General features: G+C 47.2%; 1 protein-coding gene across 1 annotated transcript in view; it reads left to right on the top strand.

Annotated features, from left to right (window-relative positions):
* The first annotated feature begins 7,973 nt into the window (after positions 1-7,973).
* The window catches only part of ATP2A3 (ATPase sarcoplasmic/endoplasmic reticulum Ca2+ transporting 3), a 160,354-nt gene continuing 145,433 nt past the window's right edge, over positions 7,974-22,894 (top strand). The window contains exon 1 of the mRNA XM_055001359.1: positions 7,974-8,317. Coding sequence (XP_054857334.1) covers positions 8,200-8,317 — 118 coding nt within the window. The 5' untranslated portion in view covers positions 7,974-8,199. The remainder of the gene's footprint in view (positions 8,318-22,894) is intronic.

Below are 22,894 nucleotides of genomic sequence, written 5' to 3'. Positions count from 1 at the left end.
TTAAATCGCCCTCAGTGAAAATGGTCACATGGTTGGTGGCCCCACCCCGCTGATCTCCAGATAGGGGGGAGTTTAGATTGCCCTCCATGCTGCTCCAGCGGTGTGGAGGGCAATCTAAACTCCCCTCTGTCTGGAGATCAGGGGGTGGGGCCACCGGCCATGTGACCATTTTCAAGAGGTGCCAGAACTCCGTTCCACTGCGTTCCTGCTGAAAAAAAAAGCCCTGACTATTAATATAGTGGTTAGAGTTTCAGACTAGGATCTGGGAGACCCAGGTTCTAATCCTTGCTTTGCCGTGGAAGCTCACTGGGTGATTTTGGGCCAGTCCCATACTCTCAGCCTAACCTACCTTAGAGGGTTGTTGTGAGGATAAAATAGCGAAGGGGAGAACAATGTAAGCCACTTGGGAGTCCCCATTAGAGAGAAAGTCAGGGTATAAATGAAGGAAATAAATAATAAATAAATATTGATAATCTGTGGTGGCATCATTTCTATTTATAAGCCACCTCCATAATCTATGGTGGCATCACTTCGTGGCATCATTTTTATTTATAAGCTACCTCCAACAGGACTCTGGAGAGGCGGCCTATAAATGTCCTGAATAAATAGCATCCCTCCCCAAATGAATTGCAACGAGTGGCAAATCTGCAATGGGAGAAGAAAGCCATCTACTGCCTAGCCAAAATTTATTTTTTAAAATTTTATTTATGTTATTTATAGTCTGCCTTTCTCATTGAGACTCAAGGCAGATTGCATAGTGTGAGTCAGCACAATCAATATCAAGACATTTCAATACACATGTAATGGGTACATACATGCAATTTGCGAGATTTAAAGAGAAAGAAAGAATGAAAAGAAAGGTTTAAAGTTTTAACAATGTTGAAACAGAGCATAAGCAAATTCCTCGACTGATACATTAAACAACATAGGAACTACCCAGTAGGATCACACTTGTAGCAATAGTAGAGAAGTCTATGGTCCCTCACTATTTACAGTAATAATAGTGAAGTCTGTGGTCTCTCCTTATCCTTTTACTGATGGATCTCTTGAGACCGCTTCCTTACAGTACAGCCCTCCCATCTGAGCAAAAAGCCCTCTTGAATAATTCAGTTTTGCATTGTTTGCGGAAGGCCAGGAGAGGGGGAGCTTTCCTAACCCCATAAAAAGTGGGGGGCCACCACAGAGAACGCCCACACAGCATGGACAGCTGTTGATTTTGCCCACAGAGCATGGATACAATCTCACAGGTAGCCTTCTGGCCTGCCCACAAAGACTTCTCCTGTGCTGCTCAGGCCCCGTAGTGAAACTGGCAGGGTCTGGAGGAAATTTTGTCTGTTTCATGAGATAACAAAGAAGGCCAGCAACAGTGAAGGAAACTGAAATTAGTGAAATAGATGAGATTTGCCTCTAGCGACTTGGTTTTGTCAGACAGCAAAGAAGTGACTGGGTGGTGAAATGAAAAAATGAAAAGGCTTCCCCGACAGATTCCCATATAAGGAGTTTAATATGAAAAAGAAGCCATTCCCAAAAGAGTACACGGAGGGGAAAATAGTGGTGGGTGTTTCACTAAAAATACTCTCCGGATAGAATATATCTGTTTATAAGTGACAATGAAAAAGCAGGAATGCCATTGTACATCTACTTTCTTGCATGGCTATCGCTCATTAAAAACATTTAGAACCACATTAATGTCCTTCAAGCAAGAGCAGGAGTGAGAGACTCTAAAGCGCTCTAAGAACACACATCTAGTTTTGTGGGCACGGCTCAATACTCCTGCTGCTATGGTGGTAACCATCATGATGAAGCCATGAAGTATAGTGGTTAGAGTGTTGGAAAAGGAGAGAGGAAACCCCAGTTAATATCCCCACTCTGCCATCAAAGCTCACTGGGTGGCCTTGGGCCAGTCACCCACTCTCAGCCAAAGCTATAGGTGGAAATACACATTGCAGATGACCTGGGGATGCTCAAGCGCAGAATTTGATGAGTGGTCCTCAGTTCACGTGCAGGCTGTTCTTGCTCGGCACATGTGAATGCTGCTTTCACCGGAGCTCCCTTTGTGTGATCGCAACTGCAAGTGATTCCAGAAGGCAAAGCACCAATTCAGCTCTATTTTTGCTGCAAGAACAAGTACTGTAGGCTCTTTTGACTTGCCAATTTGCATTTCTTTAAGGTGTGAAAAAAGTTCAAGACCTCCATTTCAATTAATGGATGTGCGGGAAACTGGGATACTTTTAGCAGTTGAGGAGGAACTGATATTGAACACTTGAATGTATTCATGCGGAGCAAATTGAAGTGTGATTGCGCGAGCAAGTGCATGGGAAGTTGGAAGGGGAACTCATGAAATGAGGTTCGCCTGAGTGTCCCTAGGTACTTGGTACTTGGTATTTCCACCCTTCCTCAATAGGTTGCAGTGAGGATAAAATGGGAGAGAGGAGAATGATGTAAGTTGCTTCGGATCACCATTGGGGAGAAAAAGGGGAGATAAATGAAGTAAATAAATAAAACCGAGTCCATCTAGTGGGATGTAAATAACATCACCTGAACAGGAATGACATCACTCTACCTCCAGCACAACAGATGATGTCAGTAGAACAATATGGTGTCACAGGCATCGTTTTGACTCGGATGGTGGACCAATTTCCCTGCTATTTTCCGTTACCGTTGGACTCCTCAACCCCTGCGTTGGTAGGGGAGACGTTGCGAGGTGCAAAGACTTTGAAATCTGGACAATATAATTTCCCTTGCAGGCAAATTACTGAGTGCTGCCGGTTGCACAAACTAATCCAAGAACATTAGCGCACCTAATTTGTTTAACTTGCAGCAGGTGCTTGGCCTTTGGCCCTGGTGTGAGCCATAAGCAATGGGGAAAGATCAACAATACATTTGCATCCCTCCCTCTGAGAGCTGATAGTGGCTAAGAGACAGAGCTGCCAATCAGGAGGCCTCTGCTTTGAACCTTTCTCTTCTGTAAACCCATTAGATGACTCTGTGCGCAAGTTATTCTCCCTGAGACCTTCCATGGGCAATATAGCTTTTAACAAGTCTTTCCACATTAGATCTGTAGTGTGTGTGTTATGTGCCGTCAAGTCACTTCTGACTTATGCTGACCCTATGAATGAAAGACCTCCAGAACGTCCTATCCTTAACAGACTTGTTCAGATCCTGCAAACTGGAGGACGTGGCTTCTTTTATTGAGTCAAGCCATCTCGTTTTAGGTCTTCCTCTTTTCCCACTGCCTTCCACTTTTCCTAGCCTTATTGACTTTTCCAGAGAATCTTGGTCTTCTCATGATGTGACCAAAGTACCACAGCCTTAGTCTTGTCATTTTAGCTTCTAGGGAGAATTCAGGCTTGATCTGATCTAGAACCCACTTATTTATCTTTTGGGCCATTCCACGGTATCCACAAAACTCTCCTCTAGCACATTTCAAACAAATCCATTTTCTTCCTGTCAGCTTTCTTCAATGTCCAACTTTCACATCCATACATCGTAATGGGGAATACCATAGTTTGGATTATCCTGATCTTGATCCCCAGAGAGACATCCTTATCTTCAGGGATCTCTTCTAGTTCCCTCACAGCTGCTTTTCCAAGGATAATATCCTTGGCTTACCTAGCAGCGAAGTTGTGTCAATTACTGAAAGCATGTATGGAAAGTGTTTTATTAACCCATAATATATTTAACTGGCAACAGAGCCCATTGTGAAAATAAACACAACGGGCTCTAGCAGCAGGGTTTTGGGAGGGCCCCGATGGCTCCGCAGCCGGTGCAGAGGTGGCTGGAAGGCCGTACCGGGGGTGGGGGTGGGGGGTGGGGGCAGGACTTCCCCGTGTTACGCCTCCCCACTGCCTCCACAGCCCCTCAGAGGCCTGCCGTGCTGACAACTGGCCTTTTATCGTGACACAGGTGCACCCACAGTGCGCCTGCACCCAGGATAAGAGGTGAGTTGTCTTTTATGTATAGGATAATAGATGCTGATCTCTGCTTCCCAGTTACAAACTGGATGTGCGGAAATTGGGGCAAAGATGGGAAAAGGACAAGTGATAACAGATACAATGTCATCACATCTGATTCCTTAAAAATATTCCAACCTTTTTGGTTATTCTTAATAGTGAAGAAAATGTCGATAAAAAAGCAGTACACAGTGAACAGCAATATACGATGCCTGCCCATATCTTCCTCATCTGATGTATTTGACTTAGCAAGCCTTTCTCCCACCATTAATATGGAAATAGAAAATCACGGTGTGGGGCAGAGAATGTGCCTGCTGGAAACTAAACGTCCCTCTTAGAAGGAAAGAAGAGTGCAGTACCTGCCCCCTGGTTCTACAACAGGGAGTGAATGTCCTGCATTGTGCAGGGGGTTGGACTAGATGGCCCTAGAGGTCCCTCCCAACCCTATGATTCTATGATTCTAACTCAAGTGATGCTCTTCATTCTTTGCAGATACGTACTTTGCAAATCAGCTCTGATTCGTACCTACTACATACCAGCTGTCACTTCTGATTCCAAAGGGGTACTGGACAAATTCACAGTGTGGTAGGTGAAGCACTACACCCTAGTGTCAGAGCCAAGCTACAAATGACGCCTGACACAGGTTGAATACTTGTCAGCTTACCTCAAGTTTTGATAGGAAATGTAGGCGTCCTGGTTTTACAGCTTGGCTCTCCATTACAGCTGCAAGACCAGGATGCCTACATTTCCCATCAAAACTTCAGGAAAGCTGACAAGCGTCCAACCTGTGTCAGGCGTCACTTGTAGCTTGGCTCTCAGTCTAGGATCTGGGAGACCCACGTTCAAATCTCCATTCGGTCATGTTACACACTCTCGGCCTAACCTACCTCACAGGGATGTTGTGAGGATAAAGAAGAGGAAAGGAGAATAATGTAAGCCACTTTGGGTCCCTGCTGGGGGTAAAGGTAGAGTATAAATTAAATGAATAAATAAAGCAACGGCTCGGCCTACTGGCTGTTGCCCACCATGATAAATGAAACCTCCATGTTCAGAGGCAGTATAACAATTGCAGTACTGGACAACTGCCTCCATACCCTGTTTATGGGCTTGCTGTATGCAGCTGGTTAAGATGCTGAGGACCCCTTGAGATGGAGCTGCAGAGCTCTTCTTACGCTCTCAAGTATGAAACTTCGTTTTAAAATTCTTTCCCCCTCTCCCTTAGGCAGCCAATAATTACTTCCCTTTTTCTACAACCAGATGCTTCTGGGAAACCTACAAGGAGGGTGGGGAAACAATGGTTGTTTCCAGCTATCATTCCCTAGAAACTGGTATTACTGCTCCTGTCCATGGAGGTTCCATTTCTAACCACCATGGCCGGGCCTGTAAGACAGAGCTGTTCTGCCAGGCACGTGGCTGAGGTCTGGGCCTCCACCGGCCTGAAACAGCAAGGGTTGTATAAAATCTAACCCTCCCTGCGAAGGCTGTCCACCATCCTGTTGTAATTTGTAAGGCTGATTGCTGTATAATTAGAAATATGTTTTTATTTTAATGATGTTTTAAAATGTTTTATGGAGATGGAATTTTACTGTATTTTATTGGGTCGTGATCCGCCCTGAGCCTGCTTGCGGGGAAGGCGGAATGGAAATTTGAAATAAATAAAATTTAAAAATAAAATAAAATAATGAGAACACAAGAGTCCTGCTAGATCAGACCAAAAATTCAGCTTTCTGTCTCCAACAGGGGCTGGTCAGGTGCAGCTGAGAAGCTCACAAGCTGGGTGCAAAGGTATCGGGGACTTATACCTGGAGGTTCCACTGCTATGATGTAATAGGCCTCTTCTTTTGAACACATCAGCCATGTCATATAAGGAACTTCTGTTTGGTTTCAGGAGTTTCGGTGCTATTCTTCCGCTACATCTAGAGCCTTTGTGTATTATAAACATATTAGATTTATATACCGCCCTTCAGGACAAATTAATGCCCACTCAGAGTGGTTTACAAAGTATGTTATTATTATCCCCACACCAAACACCCTGTGAGGTGGGTGGGGCTGAGAGAGCTCCGAGAGAGCTGTGACTAGCCCAATGTCACCCAGCTGGCTTCAAGTGGAGGAGAGGGGAATCAAACCCGGCTCTCCAGATTAGAGTCCTGCTGCTCTTAACTGGCTCACATTATTTTGGGTTAGGTTGTTTTAATTTTGGCAAGTGCATTTGATTATTCTGTAATTTATTTTATTTATTGATTTGATTTGATTTGATTTATACCCCGCCCTCCCCACAGATGGGCTCAGGGCAGCTGATAGATCATCTCTTTTTTTAATCCATCTGTTACTACTAGAATTTTACTTTTCACCTTGTTGAAACACCACTTTTCATGTTTAGTTTAATGTGCGGGGTCTGATAATTTTTATAAGGTAAGAGTGCTTGTGTATAGGCTTCCCCACATATGATTAAAAGAAAAACATTCATGGATCTTTGCTTCTTCCTCAGGGAACAGGATGTGTAGGAAGCACTGGTCCCTGGGTTTTTAAATTGTGTTTTCTTTACCTGCCAGCGTTTCTGGTTCTCCCCGCTTCTCACTTTAAGGTGGTAGGGACTTCCTTAAACCAGACGGGGAAGAAAGGAACGTTTCTGAACTGGTATCTGAGGAAGGGAGCTCAGCTCTTGGAAACCTTATACCCTGGAAACTCTTTGTTGGTTTTCAAGGTGCTACTGGACTTGAACCTTGCTCATCTACTGCAAACCAACAAGCTACCCACCTGAAACTATCTTCGGAATCCGGAAAGGGTTAAAACTTAAAAGTAACTCTGAAAGAGGAAGTGGGGGCAGATAATGATTGACAGAACAGGAGGAGGGAACAGAACAATCCATCCCCGAGGGAGTAAAGAGAGTTAAAAATGTCTAAATATGTAACCGCTTGAGAATGATCCCCAAGAAACGGACACACATTGGCCGCTGGCAGGGCTGCCAACTGGCCTGGAGGAAAAAACTGCCCTTAAATGTGTGGAAATTGGTAGCCGAAACTTTTCATGGCAGGGAGGCAAAGACCCTCATCTGGTACATAGCATCCCATTATGCCTCTTTTAAAGGGCTGAGATATTTTTCCAGCCCAATTAGCAACCACAGACACTAGCCATGGTTATAAGGCCCTGTAACAGAGAAAATCTGTTCATCTTTAAATTGGTTTTCTAAAGGTGTTGCTGGTAGTTGTTTATCCATTGATATTTATAGCTCTGTCTTAACGATGATACTTTTTAATTTTTTAAAGCTGCTCCCTCGCAGCTATTAAAAGCACAAAGAGCGCTGCAGAATAAAGGGTCCTGGTTTGCGCTGTCGACAGGTGTCACAGCGGCCAGGTGTGTGACCTGCAGAAAAACTTAACAGGCTTCCCGATTAGGCAAAGAAGACTGGAGATGGGAAGGTGTAGCGACGACAGGTGCAGCTTCCTGCATCGCCTGAAACGGGGCAAGGTGTTCAACGCAAGTTGCAAAAATTCAACAGGTGCAGATTATGCCTGGCGTAGAACGAGGAGAGTTTTTTGGGGGGGTCCCCAAAACTGTGAATGAAACGCATCCAGAAGACAACCGAGATGCAAATAGGAATGCCTCCCGGGCCAATGAGAGCAAGGCAGGTCGGCCTCGAGGGAGCGTCGGAGCCAATCGGGAGGCAGCAGGTAGCTTGTGAATGGGGGGAGGCTGACAGGCCGGGGGCGGAGCGCAGAGATCACTCGCCTCTCTGATCTGTCGCTCGGCCGGGGAGGAATCCGACGAGGATCGCCTCGATCGCGGGAGGGGATCCTCTGCACGTGTGCGGCGCCTCGTGGGAGCAGGCAGGAGGAAGTGGGCGTGGCGCCCCGCGCTTCGCCCCCGCCCCCGTTTCGTAGCAGCAAAAGCAGCGCCCAGAGCAGAAAGTAACTTGGCCAGGCATGGCAGCGGCCGCGGGAACCCGAGGCGGGCGCCGTCTCCGAGGGCGGCTGTGAGCCCCGCCGGGAAAAGCAAGCCGGGATCGGCTGCTGCGGGCAGAGGCGGCTCTCCTCCTCCTCCTCCTCCTCCTCCTCGACCCCGGCTCCCCCTCCGGCGGGCGGGGAAAGCGACGGCTCCCCTCTCCGGAGACGGGGCGCACGGCTGGCGAGGCTGACAGCGCCCCTCCTCGAGCGACCCCTTCGGCTGGGGGCGGCCCCGGGTCCTGCCCACCCACCCCAATTCCGCCCCCTTTCCCCCGCCGGGAAGGGCATCGCCAACGGGGAGCATGGAGAACGCGCACAGCCTGGCCGCCGACGAGGTGCTGCGGCGCTTCGAGGTGCGGGAGAGCTGTGGGCTGAGCGCGGAGCAGGTGCGGCGGCAGCGGGAGAAGTACGGGCTCAACGGTGAGTCGGGGCGGGCGCGCCAACCTCCTGCCCGCCGCGGTCGGGGCGTGGCGCGGGGGACCGAGGCCGGGATCCCGCCTGGAGGTCCGCCCCGAGGCTCTCTCGAGGTTGTCGCGGGACAGCGCCAGCGGCTGGCTAAGGTGGCCAACCTTCCGGTGGGGTCTGAAGAATTGCAGCCGCTCTCCGGGATACGGAGATCAGTTCCCCTGGAGGAAGTGGCACCCTCGGAGGGCGACCTTTCTGGCAGGGCAGCGCTGCCGAGCTCCCTCCCCAAACCTCCCCTCCTACCAGGGCGCTCCCCGCAAATCGCAAGGAATTTCCTCTAACGGAGATGGCGAGGCTATGATTGGCCGGTGGAAGCCTTTAACTAGGTGGATAGGGGTATACTGCCTCCCTCCCTGGAGGCTCTGCTCCTGACTGAACGGCCGGGTGGGGGGCACGGAAGGAGATGGAGAGGGGCTTGCAGCCAAGTATGAGGACCCAGAATTGCCCCTTCCGGATCAAGCCCAAAGTCCCTCTCCCTGTTTCCCCACAGAAACTAGCTGGAGAGTTTTGAGAAGCTTATAGTTGGCGATGGCCATTCCCTGTGACTTGTCTCCAGGGCAGGAGCGGCAGGTACACTGCCTGTGCCTGTGGAGGCTCTGTCTAATTGGGATGATTAATATCTGGTTAGGCCTGCATCTTCCATGAATTTGTCTGCTCGAAGCCTGTTCTGCCAGAGATCCGGCACCTATCCTGGCATACTCCATTTCCAGCAGATGCTCCTGGGATCTCCTAAACTCAACATAAGGGCAGCAGCCTTCCGTTGCATTTTGTCCTGAGTTTTGGATACTCTGAGGTAGACTGCATCTATACGCACAGGTTCCATTTCCAACTCTACTTACTGATAGGAAGAACTGTGCTGGATGCCAGTCGGCTTCAGTATATTGTTTCCTTAGTGGGCAACTAAGATGCCTTGTTGGAAGCCCATGAGTAGGGCATGAAGTTAATTCCTTCTCCCACAGTTTGTCCTCTAGCTCCTCCGATTCAAAGGTACACTGCCTCTGACCCTGGACTGGGGCTTATAGGAGGTATTGGGGTGGGCAGTTCCCTGGTCTTGGTGGAGGGCAACGAGGAGAAGGGTGGCCGCAGTGGCTTTATTGGCATTGGGGTGATGGATTTATGGATACCAAAGGGCAAAGGCAGGAAGAACTTGGTTTGGTGGAAGACCTCCCATTTCTGTGTAGGAGGTTCACTCTCTAGCATTTCTAAATCTTTAAACTAATCTCCACCAGAAAGGCTGGATAAGACCTTGGTGAGCAGTTGTTGCATGATGCAGACCATACTGCGTTAATGGTGCGACTCGGGAGAAGGCAACTTCTCCCGAGTCACATGAGTCTCCGTGGGGATGGAGAGGAGGATGGTGGTTAGGGTTTAAGGGAGCTTGTGTCCGTACCGTGTTCAGCTAGGTAGAGTTGAGGGAGGGAAGACTACCAAGAGTCTTTTCCACAGTTTTGGCAAAAGTGGCGCTGAGGTTTGCCAGGCAGGAGTGTGGGTTTCAGTCAGGGCTTTTTTTCAGCAGGAACACGGTGGAACAGAGTTCCAGCACATCTTAAAAATGGTCACATGGCTGGTGGCCCCTCCCCCTGATCTCCAGACAAAGGGGAGTTTAGAGTGGCCATTTTCCCTGAGGGCAATTTAAACTTTTAAAAACTCCCCCCTTGTTCCAGCTGACCCAAAGTGACGTCATTGTGCGGTCCTGAGTTCCACCACCTCTTTTCCCAGAAAAAAGCCCTGGTTTCAGCCATGCCTCTCTTCATCTACATAACCATCCTTTAGTTTTCCAAATCTGTTTTGAGAAGCTTGGGAGAGCCGCTGTGGTGCAGCAGTTTGAGAGTCATCTAAGGAGAGCCAGGTTCAGACTTCCAAATGTTTCAAGATGCTCACTGGGTGACTTCGGACCAGCTGCATGTTCTCAGCCTAGCCTCCCTCACAGGGTTGGTGTCAGGGCTTTTTTTTCTGGGAAAAGAGGTGGTGGAACTCAGTGGGTTGCCCTCGGAGAAAATGGTCACATGGCTGGTGGCCCCACCCCCTGACCTCCAGACAGAGGGGAGTTTAGATTCCCCTCCGTGCCGCTGGAGTGGCGCAGAGGGCAAGCTAAACTCCCCTCTGTCTGGAGATCAGGGGGCGGAGCCACCAGCCATGTGACCATTTTCAAGAGGTTCCGGAACTCCGTCCCACCGTGTTCCTGCTGAAAAAAAGCCCTGGTTGGTGTGGCAATCAGGGGAGTGGGGAGGGGGGCAAAACCTGCCACCCTGAGCTTGTTGAAGAAAAAGTGGAATAAAAATGTACCAGCCAGAAAAAGAACACCAATTCAGCCCGCTGCTTGACTTCTGGCTCCTGGCCAACCTTCCTCCCCTTCTTCCCTATTCTTTCTATACTTTATTTTTAGCCTCTCTGAGACTCAAGACGGATTACACCTGTAAGACAGTGCAGTCAAATAGCACGAGACATCCAACCGACCATTCAATAGGACTAGGACCACAACAATTAGAATCAATGGGAAAAAAGTATCCCAAAAAGTCTTCCATTCCATTATACTCACAACCTTATTCCCTTTATGGAGATGCTCTCTTGTTTTATCAAGACTTCTAGGCATGAGTCATGTTGCTTGTTCAGTTCTGTATAGCACGGATGGATTCCCTGTATGAAGGCCGTGATGGTACTTCGGATGAGCACAGATTAGGGATTTTAAAGATCTGAGTAACTCACTTCATAAAGAGCAGCAATAAGGGGGGAATACCAACAGCATATATGTTAGGCTGGAATGGCCAAGTACGAGGGGGTGTCTGGGAACAGAGTGCATGATGGGAAGACTTGTACGGGTTTTCTGGGGGCGGGGAGAGAGGAGGCCGCAATTGGGTCATCGAACACATGCTTTGCATGCAGAGGATTTTGTTTGGTTAAAAGGTCTCATACTGCGAAGACCTCTGCCCAAGACACTGAAGAACCGCTGCCAGATACCTGTGGCTCAGTGGCAGAGCACTTGCTTTGCATGCCAAAGGTCCCAAGATCAAATCCTGCCCCCTCCACTTAAAGAAACCAGAAATAGCATATACTTTCTCAGTCTGAGATCCCAGACAGATGCTGCCAATAAGAATAGACCACGATGAGCTAGATGACTCTGCTCAAGGCAGCTTCGTACGTTTCAGTCGAAGGGCAGCCCTTATCTATTGAGCGTCCTTTAAATGACAGAAACCATGCCAGTGACTTACGCCATTCTTGTATATTTATAAATAAAATGGATGTTACAAGCAGGTCATAGCAGAAGCAAGTAAGGTCTTCCAGCAGGCAGTATAACCACTCATCCTGCATTAGTACCCAAGGAGAAAAAATGACACTCCAAGGATGGTTCTATTTTAGCCAACTCTTGAAGTTCACTCTCTCACTGGCCTTGCTTAGTGATATCACCTTTCTTCTTTTCTGTGGTTGGGGAGGGGTCAACATTACACCATCCTGCTACATTCAACAGCTCCTTCTACTCTGCGTTGAGTGCCCATACGAGGGTATAAAGCTTGAGGAGAGTGTGCATGTATTAAATACAGCATGCAAAATTATAGTTTCTTTCAAAACATTAGGAAGAATGAAGTTGCTACTTGGGTGCAGACAGAGAGAGGTGGTCCTTCAGGTACGTGGGTCCCAAGTCATTTGGGAAGGGCTTTAGAGATAAACGCTAGCAACTTGAATTGGACCTGAAAACTTACCGGCAGACAGGGAAGAGTTTTTTAGGATAGGTGTAATTTGCACCAGATGGTTGGCCTTCGATGCGAGACAGGTTGCTGCATTGTGCACAACTAAAATTTTTGAATAGTCTTCAAGGGCAGTCCCACACACAGCACGTTACAATAATAGAGTCTTGAGATTATTGTGTCAAAACAGCTGTGGGGGGAGGGTGGCCATTCTTGCACACAAGGTGGTGGTAGGGGGGAACCAAGAGAGCATCAGCCAAATGCCCTACTGACATGATTAGACTTGGGCTCTTGTGGCATTTTTAAATCAATTTAAAATTATGGTGATGTCCCCGTGGTGTACATGAGGATGCTGTTATGTCACTTTTAGCTCTTAGCTGCTGGCTTATTTAACATAATGTGCTGGTAGGTGTCATCAGCATATTGACAGCGCCCAGCCCCAATGCTGTGGGCAATCTTACTAAGGGGTCTTGTATAGATATTAACACTCCACATTATCTGCCGCCCACCTCTTGAGCTCGTTCTGGCAGAAAGGGCTCTAATCGTCTCAGTACTCCTGCCTCTGTGTCGAGATGCTTCCATGAGCTAGCATGATGCACTGTATCAAAGGCAGCTGATGGATCTAATAATAAAAGGCTGCATTGACTCTCTCTCTGTCTGGAAATGTGATTGTCTACCAGAGCTTCTAAAGCCATCTCCGTCCTAAAGCAAGGCTTGAAGCCATTTGGGAAAGGGTTAAGATATCCTTGGATTTGCTCTGCTGCCACCTGCTCAATATTATTGTTGTTACCATCTGTAGCCGGCCCGCACCTGCTTTACCTGCAAAGCTGTCTTCTACAAAGGTCTAACCCCAGCTTCTTTTGGAGGGTTAGGGAAGTCTGCTCTCAGTCAGGGAGGCATTTGCAATCTTTAGCATTTAAGGATGGAGGGGTGAGGGAAAAGATCACTGATAAAATCTCTCACATTAATTCAGGCTCTTATCACTTTCGTTTTCTAGAAGACTGGATTCCGGTATTGGATTATGTAGCTAACGAGTATAAAACCTGATAAATCTTATCCATCTGATCCATTTATTTTATTAACACTCAAATATGCACTGAATGATGGTCCCAACCAGGGCTTTTTTTCTGGGGAAAGAGGTGGTGGAACTCAGTGGGTGGCCCTCAGAGAAAATGTCACATGGCTGGTGGCCCCGCCCCCTGATCTCTAGACAGAGGAGAGTTTAGATTGCCCTCTGTGCTGCTCAGCGGTGTGGAGGTCAATCTCAACTCCCCTCTGTCTGGAGATCAGGGGGTGGGGCCACCAGCCATGTGACCATTTTCAAGAGGTTCCGGAACTCCGTTCCCCCGCGTTCCCCCTGAAAAAAAGCCCTGGTTCCAATATAACATTTAATTTAAAGCTCTTATTCTCCACAATTAGTACATTTGGATGATGTTTAGCAGTGCTCTGATCCAGTTCTTATAACCTGCTCAGTTTCTGTTTATAGATTGTTAATGGTTAAAGTTTTTACTGTTATATTTCTACTTTAAGACAAAACAAATTCAAAATAATGTTGTTGTTTTGGATGGAGGGGAGAGGCTTTGTCTCAGCAGTAGAGCATCTGCTTGGCATGCCAAAGGTTGCAGGTTCAATCCCCGGCATCTCCCGTTAAAAAGGATCAGGGAACAGCTGATGTGAAAGACCTCTGCATGAGATTCTGGAGAGTGGCTGCCAGTCAGAGTAGACAATACTGACCTTGATGAACCAAGGATCTGATTCAGTACATGGCAGCTTCACGTGTTCAAGGCCTTGTTGACGCCTTACAAGGTTTCACCAAGAAGGAAAAACATGGATCTCAATGACATTGTTTTTTACTGCCCTGGCGCCCCCCCCCCCCCGTTTTGCTAACATCTCACAGTTATTGCTGGATCATGCAATATGTACACTGCTGCCGCATACATATTACATGACAAATCGCAGTCTTTATTGATGCTTTTAGTTGGTTTCAAACTCAAGTGTTACGCTGTTTGATATTGGTCGTACTCTGCTCTGAGCCCGCTTGCAGGGAGAGCAGACTAGAAATATAATAAATGAATAAAATTAATAAAAATTGGTTTCCATGCTCCCTGGGGTTCTGTCACAGTCACTTTGGGAGGTCAGAAGTTACCCATGCAGTTGTGACCAGAAAGTGCTGCTGGAACTTCTAGTTCATGATTTATTGATAAATTGGCGTGGCAGCAGAGTGTAGCGATTAGAGCATTAGGCTAGGATCTGGGAGACCCAGGTTTGAATCCGGGCTCGAATTGAAGCTCGCTGGGTGCTCTCAGCCTTACTCTACTTCACAAGGTTGTGTGATGATAAAATGGAGGACAGGAGGACAATGCAAGCTGCTTTGTGCCCCCTCTGGGAAGAAAGGAGGGATACAAAATGAAGAGAATAAAATAAATCCCTCCTATGCTGCAGACAGGGAGGGAGAGGATAATATTGTCCGTACCAGATCCTTCTCTGCCTCAGATCCACTGCCTTGGAGTGGCAGATCCTCTGCTTTGTAAGCAAAAGAAGATCCGTGGTTCATTCCCTGGCAACTCCAATTAAAGGAGCTCAAGTCTCAGGGCTTAGGGAAGCCTTTTCTACCCAAGATCCTGCCACTGCCAGTTACGCAATACTGGCCCAGAGAGACAGGTCTGAGTTAGCACATGGCAGCTTCATTCATTCCCTTCTTGTTTGCTCTTACACCTTGCAAAGCTTCCCTCTTGGGCGGCACACTGTCGAGAGATTGCCCATCCAAGAAAACAGCTCCGGTTTTCAGCTGCCTATGGGGAAACATCAACGCATCATCCCTGAATAGTATCACGAGCAGCTGCAACAGCTGTGTTTTAAAATATGCTAGAGATCACTTGCTCCATTGGGGACTGATCTGGCTCTTTTGATGGGTTTATAAAGAATTATTCCACTTGGGTGTCCTAGGTGGACTTCTGGTGACTGGGAAAGAGAGTGTCCGTGAACTGAAAAGTAGCAGGTTCATTTGGGCCACTGGAGTGGCTAACTTTGATTGGTGGGCGGGCAAGTAGGAGAGTTAGACTTTGCATTTTTTTTTGTGGACTAGTAACTGTTGTGGATTTTCTTGTTAGGCTGAGTTTAGGGGATTTTGAATTTATAATATAAAGTTGGGGGGTGAGAAGCCCTTTAAGAACCCTTTCGGTTTTCAGCTCAAGTCACTAAGTAGTGCCCCAGCCTGGATGGCCCAGGCTAGCCTGATCTTGTCAGGACTCAGAAGCGAAGCAGGGTCAGCCCTGTTTAATTCTTAGCTGGGAGCTCCCCGAGGGAGTTGCTATGCAGAGGCAGGCAATGGAAAACCACCTCTGTTCATCTCTTGCCTTGAAAACCTTATGGGGCCGTCGTCGTAAGTTGGTTGCAACTGGATGGTCTTTTCTATCCCATAGTAAATGCTCACATACAATGGAAACTGTGGCTGCTAATATGGAGTCAGACCTCAGGGCATTAGGGAGACCTCTTTTTCCCACACCTGCTGCCAGAAATCCTTTAACTGGAATTTGAACCTGGGGCCTTCTCTATGTTTGTAATACATCATGCACACAATGGTACAAAAAATGAATCTGAACAAATGACCCTATCTAGCAAGTACCAAAGAGAGAGAGTTTATTTTCTATACCCATAGGCCATCACAATTTACCAAACATCAACTAATAAACAGTTAAATCCATTATCACAGTTTGTAAAGGTTAATTGAAATTAATTAAAACAGTACAGTATGCCATACTATCCCAGGAATCACGAAGCAGCCTCATTCAGTACCACCTTAGATCTTACCTTTTTGGCTGCGAGTGCAAACTGAGAGACTCTATAGGACACATGAGTATCAGTGTCAGATAACAAAAACACAATCTTCTCGATTTCAGAATATGTGTTTGTGGCTGGTAGGATTCTGGCCAAGAATTTAGCTCTGGGTACACTATATAATGGACAATAAAGTAGGTAATGGGAAAGGTTCTCCATTGTGGGTAATCCACAAATGCAGGTGCGATGTTCCATAGGGATGTGAGAATAACGCCCTGCCAAAAGAGCTGTTCGCATCATCTGAAAGTGCAGAGCAGTAAAAGACACTCTGAGGTTATAATGAGAAATACTGGCTAGGTACGGAGATCTTAAATGGTCAAATTTGATTAGTTTATACCAAGGAGCTGTCTTAGATTTTAATATTGATAGCCGATCCATCACCGCATCTGACTTGTAGATTCACTCCTTAAGTGGGAGGCTGTTGGCTGAGACCCCTAACAGGTCATCTGGGGTGGTATACCTTTGGCAAAAGGTGGATAGAAAGCCAGGGCGTGTGGGGTCGTTATCTAGCAAGTACATTTTTATCTTACTTTTTATCTCATCTCGGGGGGTGGTCTGTAGGTCTCTTTTACCCACTATATTCTCACAACAACCCTGTGAGGAGAAGTTAGGCTGAGATAGATATGCTGACCCAAGACCAACCAATGACCTTCAAGGCAAGGTGAGGATTCGAAACTAGGTCACCCAGAGGGTCATCTCAATACTCTAACTGCTAGAATTGTCTTTTAGGGAATAGCTCTGTCTATTGTTTCCTTTGATTGACAGCAAATCTATGGTGGCTCAAGCACAGAAAAGGGGACAAGTGCTGGGAAAGACCTGAGATCCTTTCTCTGGAAGTGCCGAGGATTAAACCAGGATCTTTCCGTTTGCAAAGAGTTTGCGACTGCCAGAGCGATGCTCCTAGCTGACAAGGGTGAATAAGCAGGGCTCATTTCGAGGGGGAACGTGCAGGAACGCAGTTCCGGCAGTTCCCCAAAGAGGTCACATGGCAGGTGGCCCCGCCCACCTGACTCTCTGCCATTTTGGGCCTGTTTCAGCCTGGATTGGTGCTGAAACGGCCTGGATCAGGCCTCTGACGGGTGGTGGATCACTCTCCCGCTCATCAGTGGCCGGATCTTGACCATTTTGGGGCCCTTTTCGGTCGTTTTCAGCCCCTTTTTGCCATTTTGGGCCCAATTTCAGCTCTGAATGGCCAAGATTGGGTCCAAAACAGCCAGGATAGATGATGCCAGGGGGTGTGGCACATGCAAATCAGTTGTGCTAATGACACACTTCTGGTGGTGTCAAGGGGCGTGGCATATGCTAATGAGGTATGCTAATGAGTTCCTCCAGCTCTTTTTCTATGAAATGACCCCTGCGAATGAGTATTCAAATCACTGCCTTTGGGGGGGGGGGGTGAACTTCATTGGAGTTGCTCTTGGGAAAGGCCTGTGGCTCTACAAATGCTGTATACTTGACTGAAAAAAATCCACTGTCCCTCCCGGGTTGAGGAATTTTCTGTACTCAAGGATCCGTATAGGAGCAGACCCTATGAAGGAAGAGGCACCCTTTTCATGGGTGAAAGAATAGGTGAAAGCTGGTTGCGGGTATCCGGATTGTTTTCCAATGTTAAGCGGAGAGATTCAAACCTTACATGATTTCTTTCAGGTAGGTTGTTGGGGGCTACAGTCAGGAATTTGTCAACACTGTGCTTTCTTCAGGAAAATAAAGAATTTAAATTCTGTGCCAAGGAAGCTGGAAATCCGATTGAAAGCTTATTTTGCATGATTCAGTTTTGGTAGTCAAGGGAAGGTTCAGAGAGCTTCTTAAAGGAATTGAATGCTCATTTATTTGGATATTTATACCACCCTTTTCTCCCCGTTTGGGACTCAAAGCAGCTTACAACATCAATCAAGATCACCCAGCAAACTTCCACAGCGGAGGGGAGATGTTTTTTGTTCCAACCTCTTTGGTTACCATTTAAATCTATGAGCTAAGCTACAAGTGATGCCTGACACAGGTTGGACACTTGTCAGCTTCCCTCAAGTTTTGATGGGAAATGTAGGCAGTCTGGTCTTGCAGCTTGGCTCTCCATTTAATTGAAGTTTACAGAGCGGCAGTCTATGGGAGGGAGAACATGCGGTTGGGAGGGGAGTGTAGGCGTTGGGCTCTCGCTGGGTGCCCCCCTTCCTCTCTTCTGTGTGTGTGTGGGGGGGGGGGTTCTATAAACTTCAATTAAATGGAGAGCCAAGCTGTAAGACCAGGATGCCTACATTTCCCATCAAAACTTGAGGGAAGCTGACAAGTGTCCAACCTGTGTCAGGCATCACTTGTAGCTTGGCTGTATGTCTTCTGGCTGAATTCTGGGCCTTGATGTGGAAGCTGTCCAGACAATGGGAGAAGCACTGTGCAAGTTGGCCCACAGCACGTCATTCTAACGCTGCTTCTTTTCCTGGGCTGTGAGTCCCACCGAGCAAGAGTTCGTAGTGAAGCATCTGCCCAGGGCAGCAGATGTGAGCCTGAACTTGTTCTGGGCGCCCTCTTGGTTAAGGCCTTTGAGGTTTTACGGAGGTGAGATCCGAGGAGCATTTTGCAAAGGGGCATGTTTGAATTTGGTTCTCCTGATGCAAACAAGGGTGGGGCTCTCCATGGAGTGTGTGTAGCCCCATCCTGGGTCAATATTTGTCTGATTGAAGAAGGTCACTGGCAAAGGTCTTTCCAGCCCAACCAATATTTGCATATGCAAATGGACTTGATGAAACTGAAGAGAAAAGGAGCAGGCTGAAAGAGAGACAGATGGATATGGCAGGGGTGTGTATGTGTGTGTGTTACGCTCCAAACTAGATTAGGGTTGAGAAGCAAATTATGATCATCTAAGTGCATCCTTTTTTAGAGCCCTTTTTTCCTTTAAAGAAGCAAAATAGCTATTTATTGTTGGTAGAACTGATTTCATTTCTGTACCTGGCAGAATTCCTTTTCCTAAGCTTTTGATGACTTGACTATTGATATGGTCCTCCGAGCACGAAGCTTGCTTTCTGTGTCTGTGCAATCGAGTTAGTGTCTTCTGAGCACACCACAGCCTCTCACAGGGCGGACCGGGAAGTGAAAAAGACCCCAGAGCATGCCAGGCCGAGTGGTCCCTGTTGCATGTTTAGCCAGCAGTACGGGGGCAACATGGATCCGACCTGGCCAACAGTGGGCATTGGCTCAGCCCTCACTTCCTCCTGCACCAGTGTGAACCAGCTGTGCTGGCAAAGGTATTGGGGCTTGGCTCTGTTTCCCCCGGTTGCCGGGGGCCCACGGGAACTTTACCTGGTAATTGAACAGCCAGTCTGCCTCAGATTTCTGCTTCATTCACATGTGCAGTATTGAGGCTGAGAAATTCAACCGGCTCTCCCCTCTGGGAAGTGCATGAACCACCCATAACGCAACTGGGATCGTGGAATGATACCCTTCTCCCATAGCAAGGCAAACTGCCTAGCAATACTATTTAGATGGAAGGGAATAGTTCTGATATGAGAAACTTGACAGCCTCCAATTCTTATGGGTTCTGTCATACCTATCTGCAGGGCTTTTTTTCAACAGGAATGCAGTGGAACGGAGTTCTGGCACCTCTTGAAAATGGTCACATGGCCGGTGGCCCCGCCTCCTGATCTCCAGACAGAGGGGACTTTAGATTGCCCTCTGTCTGGAGATCGGGGTGAGGCCACTAGCCATGTGACCATTTTCACCGAGGGCGATTTAAACTTTTAAAAACTACCCCCTTGTTCCAGCTATCCCAAAGTGACATCATTGTGTGATCCTGAGTTCTGCCACTGAGTTCCACCACCTCTTTTCCCAGAAAAAAAGCCCTGCCTATCTGTAATAGTATATTTATTTTTTAAAAAAATATCAACAGTGCTTTTCTTAAGGACTCAAGGCACTTTACGTACATTAACTGAGAAATCTTTTACTCTGTTACCAGCCCGGAGAGTTATTGCATTATCTTTGTAGTAAAGAGTCCAATAGCACCTTTAAGACAAACCAACTTTATTGTAGCATAAGCTTTTGAGAACTGCAGCTCTCTTCATCAGATGCATCTGACAAACAGAGCTATGGCTCTCGAAAGCTTATGCTACAATAAAGTTGGTTAGTCTTAAAGGTGCTACCGGACTCTTTGCTATTTTTCAACAAACCTTTGGCAGGTGGATTTAAAGTTTAATTTGGACAGTTCAAAGGCTTTTGGACCATTTCCGTAAGCTTCATAAAATTTCGCTTGGATCTCATCTTCTTTGTACAGGATGGTGGGTACCATGTTCTGCACTTTGCCATAACGTGGATGAAATTCCTGCTGGACAGGCTCCCGGGGGGGGGGGGGAGGGTTGCATAAACACCATACCAGATTGGCTTCTTGGATTCAGGCATCACTCCAGAGTGCATCAAGTCCCTTGTCCAGGAGAACATGTTGCCAGCTTCTCTAGCCTGCTGCCAGCCATGCCAGCCATGTTCGTGCCCAGCACATTTTTAAATCTCTCAGTGTGTGGGAAATCTAGGCAGCTACAGAATGTTTGTGTGCCCCAGCAGGGATTAAATCCCGTGGTAAACACTGCCAGTTTATATTGGTACCAAATAATCTTTTCATTGTGTTCTATTGGCCAAAACAGTGTAGGGTGACGTGACCAATTTCAGTATCCATTTCTGCAAATGTCACTTTCTAGCACTTTACTTTAGCAAACAGAGTGGCAATGGATGTAGTTGATCTAGGCACCTAGAAAAGCATTCTAGGACGCCATCTGGGAATTAGCCGTGCAACCCTATGCACAGTTAATCCAGTCTAAGCAAACTGAAATCAGTGGATTCAGACTGGAGAAACTCTGTACAGGATCACTGTGTAGGTTACTTAAACTGTTTATTTACTTAATTTAAGTTTATTTCATTTATTTCTGTTATTTAGAGTCCACTTTTCTCACTGAGACTAAAGATGGATTGCATAATGTGAATACAGTCAATAGTATGCGAGGTTGCCAGGTCCCCCAAGGGAAAACCAGGGGGGGGCAATGCACACTCACCCCCATGCCCTCACATTGCTGGAAAATGACATCATTTCCAATGTGGCGCAGAAGTGACGGGTCACGCAAGGGCCACGTCTCTAAAACTCAGCCCAAAATGTCATTGTCTGCCAACACAAGTGCACATGTGCCAATTACGGCAGCATGCCTGCTGGGTGGAGTGCGCATGGTCAGGCTGGCCCCCTACACCCTTGCCCCCATGATGGGTAGGTGAGCAATGGTGCAAGCTGGGAATCCTCTGCCCCCCCGGGGGGGGGGGTTCAACCCTAATAGGATACTAAACAAAGATTTCAGAAACCTGAAAGAAGAAGGCATAAGTATTAAACCTGACACATTAAACAAAGCAAGAAATGGTATTATGTCAGTGCAAATATAATGCAGTGAGACTGAGATGAAAATATACAGCAACAGATATTACGTATTAGTCCACTCTCCACAGTCCTGCTCGCTCCACTGAAATGCCTTCCTGAATAATTCCATTATAATGCAGCCTTACACCTTTATAAAAATGCCGTTCTATGTTTTAAATACTTTGAGGAAAGCCAGAAGAGTTGGAGCCTTCCTAGGGTTACCAGCCCCTTGGCGGGGGCAGGGGATCTGCCGCTCCCAGCTCTTGCCCCAGGCTACCTCTCCCCTGGCCAGAGGGGGAAAGGCGTGGGAACGGGCCTACGAACCCCGCTCTGTGCTTCCATGTTCTCCGGAGCACTTCCACATTGTGCCGGGAATGACTTCATTCCTGGTGCGCTGCAGAAGCTACAGGTCGCTTGAAGGGCTGATTTGGTAAAAACTGGCCTCCAATCTAGCGTCCCCTCCATCGCACTCCCCCAAATCTCCCATCCACCATTTTTATGCCTTAATCCTTCCTGACCTCCCCTGGCAAGACATTCTGTAGGATGTAAGCTTCAAACTTTACTACAGAGAATACACATCTATGGCCAGTTGATGGTTTTGTTCATTTGCAGAGTGGCACCTGTAGAAGGCTCTATTCAGATGGACAAAATAACAATAACAACAATATTTGATTTATATACCGCCCTTCAGGACAACTTAAGAGGTCCGTGGCGCAGAGTGGTTAGCTGCAGAACTGCAGCCCAAGCTCTGCTCACGAGTTCGATCCTGGCAGAAGCCGGGTTCAGGTAGCCGGCTCAAGGTTGACTCAGCCTTCCATCCTTCTGAGTTTGTTAAATTGAGTACCTAGTTTCCTGGGAGTAAAGTGTAGATGACTGGGGAAGGCAATGGCAAACCACCCCATAACAAAAAGTTTGCCAAGAAAACGCGATGCAACGTCCCTCCATGGGTCAGTAATAACTCCATGCTTGCACAGGGGACTACCTATACCTCTACCCTTCAGGAAAATTAATGCCCACTCAGAGTGGTTTACAAAGTATGTTATTATTATCCCCACAACAACAATCACCCTGTGAGGTGGGTGGGGCTGAGAGAGCTCCAGAGAGCCCGTGACTAGCCCAAGGTCACCCAGCTGGCTTCAAGTGGAGGAGTGGGGAATCAAACCCTGCTCTCCAGATTAGAGTCCCGCACTCTTAACCACTACACCAAACTGGTGTGGAGGGGGAGAGGCAATCCTACAGTTACTACATTCTCTCCATTTTATCCTCGTAATAACCCTGTGGGGGGTGGCTGCAGGAGTCATGGACCTAAGATCACGAATAAAAGTTGGTTGTCTCATTTCCTTGATAGGCCTGATTTTGTTGACAAGTTAAACACACACAGAGATAACCTTTACAAGGGACCATTCTGCAAGTGAGATCTGGTTTGCTTTTTGAGGCATGATTTTTGTGGCTGAAGTGGAGTTTGCTTTTATAAATAATTGGAAGACATATTGATGTTTATTTGTAAGTTTATCATTAAAAGAAGGCTGCAGTTTGACACCCTGTGGATTTTTTTTCTTCTGCTAATAGAGTCAAGCCAAAGGGAATCATTGTTATCTTGATGTTTGTTTGGGACTGTTCACAGACACAAATGGT

Source organism: Eublepharis macularius, chromosome 17 (genome assembly GCF_028583425.1).
Source record: "Eublepharis macularius isolate TG4126 chromosome 17, MPM_Emac_v1.0, whole genome shotgun sequence".
Classification (NCBI taxonomy): Eukaryota; Metazoa; Chordata; class Lepidosauria; order Squamata; family Eublepharidae; genus Eublepharis; species Eublepharis macularius.
Note: the sequence above shows the minus strand (reverse complement) of the source record. Positions and strands in the feature narration are given on the sequence as shown.